Raw genomic sequence first — 2,107 nt, forward strand, 5'->3', positions numbered from 1 at the left:
ATAAGCTGGGGCAGAATTGGCAGTGATGCTGTCATGACGCATACATTTCACCCGAATACGCTTTGTCCCCCTCTAGTAATGCTGGATGAAATTAAGCAATTGAAGTTCCAGGTTCACAAATCTTTTGATATATGCATTGAAGCTCTCCCCCTTTTGCGTTGTGTTCATTCCGCCTAAGAACACGTTTAAAAAGTAAGCTTCAGGACATAAGGTCAATGCACTATCCATCAGCACAAGCCATGGTAATTTCTTGGGCAGTACATGTTTTTTTTTTAAATTGATTCCATAAAGATCGAAATATATCGGGAGTGCATTTTTTTGCATAAGAGCGGCGAATTCATCTCAGAATTTTTGATCTTTACCCTGAACTGAAGTTAAGTTACGGCAAATATGCCATGCACACCACATGTGCCTTGTTAAGGGCATTGATTCACGTAAGGCAACCTGCATCGCCTTGTCTGCGTCTGTGAGGATGGCTTTCGGCGCTATTCCGCCCATGCAATCGACGAACGTCCTGAAGACCCAATTGTAGGTTTCTGCGTCTTCGCAATTTATAATTGCAAATGCGAAGACAATATTCAAACGATTGTTGTCTAGGCCTGTGAAAAGGACTAGGGGCATGCGGAATGTATTGGTTTTGTATGTTGCATCGCATACTACTACATCCCCGAAATTCTTAAACTCCGCCCTGGAAATGCTGTCTGAAAAGAACAGCCTGCAGAGCTTCTCATCTTCGTTAGCATAGTAACGGCAATAAATACCAGGGTCTTTTACTGCAAGTCCTGTAATGAAGGCGACGGTAGCCTCTGCATCATTCGTTGAACCTTTAGGCACTTGCAAAGCCACCTGATAATTGTATAGATCTTTCCTTGTGAATCCTATAGCATCAAACTCTCCATTGATGGATAATATATAGTCTACTATTTGCCCTTTTGGAATACCAGCACCTAAAAGAATGTTGATTTTTGTGGCTTGTTCTTCTTTGATGTGTCGATGGCTTCTGAGAAACTGAACATGGACAGGAAGAGCCAGAGTATGGTAATGAACATGAACGAATTTGCTTGCATGAAACAAATTAAGAAAAGGCATCCACTTGATTTGAAATAAAGCGCCACAGTTGGTCCGAGTAATCTGCCTCTGTGCCCTAGCGCGGTTGATGGACCTCTTCCTCCTTACACCGTGGCAGCTGCACACCCAGAGCCTCATTGTAGGTATTTTATTTTTATTCTCTGATCTTGACAACGAATACTGAAGCCAACAATTTTAGCATATGTATTGTAGAAATTCTCAGCGTCCTTTATCGTGCTAAAGGGCTGATGGATAACGTCCTCTTCAGTCCATTAATCAACTTGCTTGTCTATTTTTTAGCGCAGAAAAGCTACCCGCTCACAATAGGCTCTAGTGAGTTGAGGCTCCATCGGAGATTCGTCTGCATCGTGATCTTCTTCTCTATGTTCAGTTGAAATATCCGTCTCAAAACAAAACTTGTCGTCGGAGGGAGAGAAAGGGTCATTTAAGTCAAAAGGAAGACCCATTTGCCGCCGAGAGTTATTACAGCGAAGCTTTGGAGAACCTAGTTTTGGTCAATTGTTTAGATGTGAAACGGAACCGTTTTGAAGTGGAAGTGTGTTGTTAAGTCTAACAATCGGTACGACGTCGGACACAAATCATTCAAAATTACCGCCTTTACTTTAGCTCCGAGCTCCACGCTCTCGTTAATATGAAATGACAAGACACTGTAGTCTGTAGACATGCCGTCTAGGAACTAAAAGTAATCATTAATAAAATCTCATATCAATATCATACCTGTTTTCTAATTTATATCTTTTTCATACCATAACTTCTATTATTTGGTGAAGAGTACAAATTTCGACCATTTTTACACAATTTTCTGCCTTTTTGCAATTTAAACCAATTCTTTCAATTTTTGTAATAATAGCCAAATTGCATATCATGAGGCAACCGTGTGTTAATAGTGTAGTTTAATGCTATCTTATGCCTAACCACAAATAAACTACTTTGCAACTTCTATTGGCGCTAACAGGCATCAACATTGTAGATATCTATGCAATTTACTTTTTAAACAAACTTGCTCAATCTGCCCGTT

At 40.3% G+C, this 2,107-nt stretch overlaps 1 protein-coding gene across 1 annotated transcript; it reads right to left on the bottom strand.

Moving 5' to 3' along the window:
- Positions 1 to 342: 342 nt before the first annotated feature.
- Positions 343 to 1,877, bottom strand: LOC126661765 (protein FAR1-RELATED SEQUENCE 5-like). Its single transcript, XM_050355631.1, has 4 exons — positions 1,836 to 1,877; positions 1,682 to 1,765; positions 1,383 to 1,562; positions 343 to 1,248 (listed from the first exon to the last, which is right to left on the bottom strand). The coding sequence occupies exons 1-4, from the start codon at positions 1,875 to 1,877 to the stop codon at positions 343 to 345; spliced, it is 1,212 nt and encodes a 403-aa protein (XP_050211588.1).
- Between the last annotated feature and the right edge of the window lie 230 nt (positions 1,878 to 2,107).

Source organism: Mercurialis annua, linkage group LG8 (genome assembly GCF_937616625.2).
Source record: "Mercurialis annua linkage group LG8, ddMerAnnu1.2, whole genome shotgun sequence".
Lineage (NCBI taxonomy): Eukaryota > Viridiplantae > Streptophyta > Magnoliopsida > Malpighiales > Euphorbiaceae > Mercurialis > Mercurialis annua.

What these genes read in the sequence shown, in the direction of transcription:
- LOC126661765 (XM_050355631.1), bottom strand. Translation starts at nt 1,877, where the DNA reads ATGGTCGAAATTTGTACTCTTCACCAAATAATAGAAGTTATG. An exon ending in ACCAAATAATAGAAGTTATG is followed by an intron (nt 1,766 to 1,835) that starts GTATGAAAAAGA and finishes GATTACTTTTAG; the next exon opens with TTCCTAGACGGCATGTCTAC. An exon ending in TCGGAGCTAAAGTAAAGGCG is followed by an intron (nt 1,563 to 1,681) that starts GTAATTTTGAAT and finishes GGTTCTCCAAAG; the next exon opens with CTTCGCTGTAATAACTCTCG.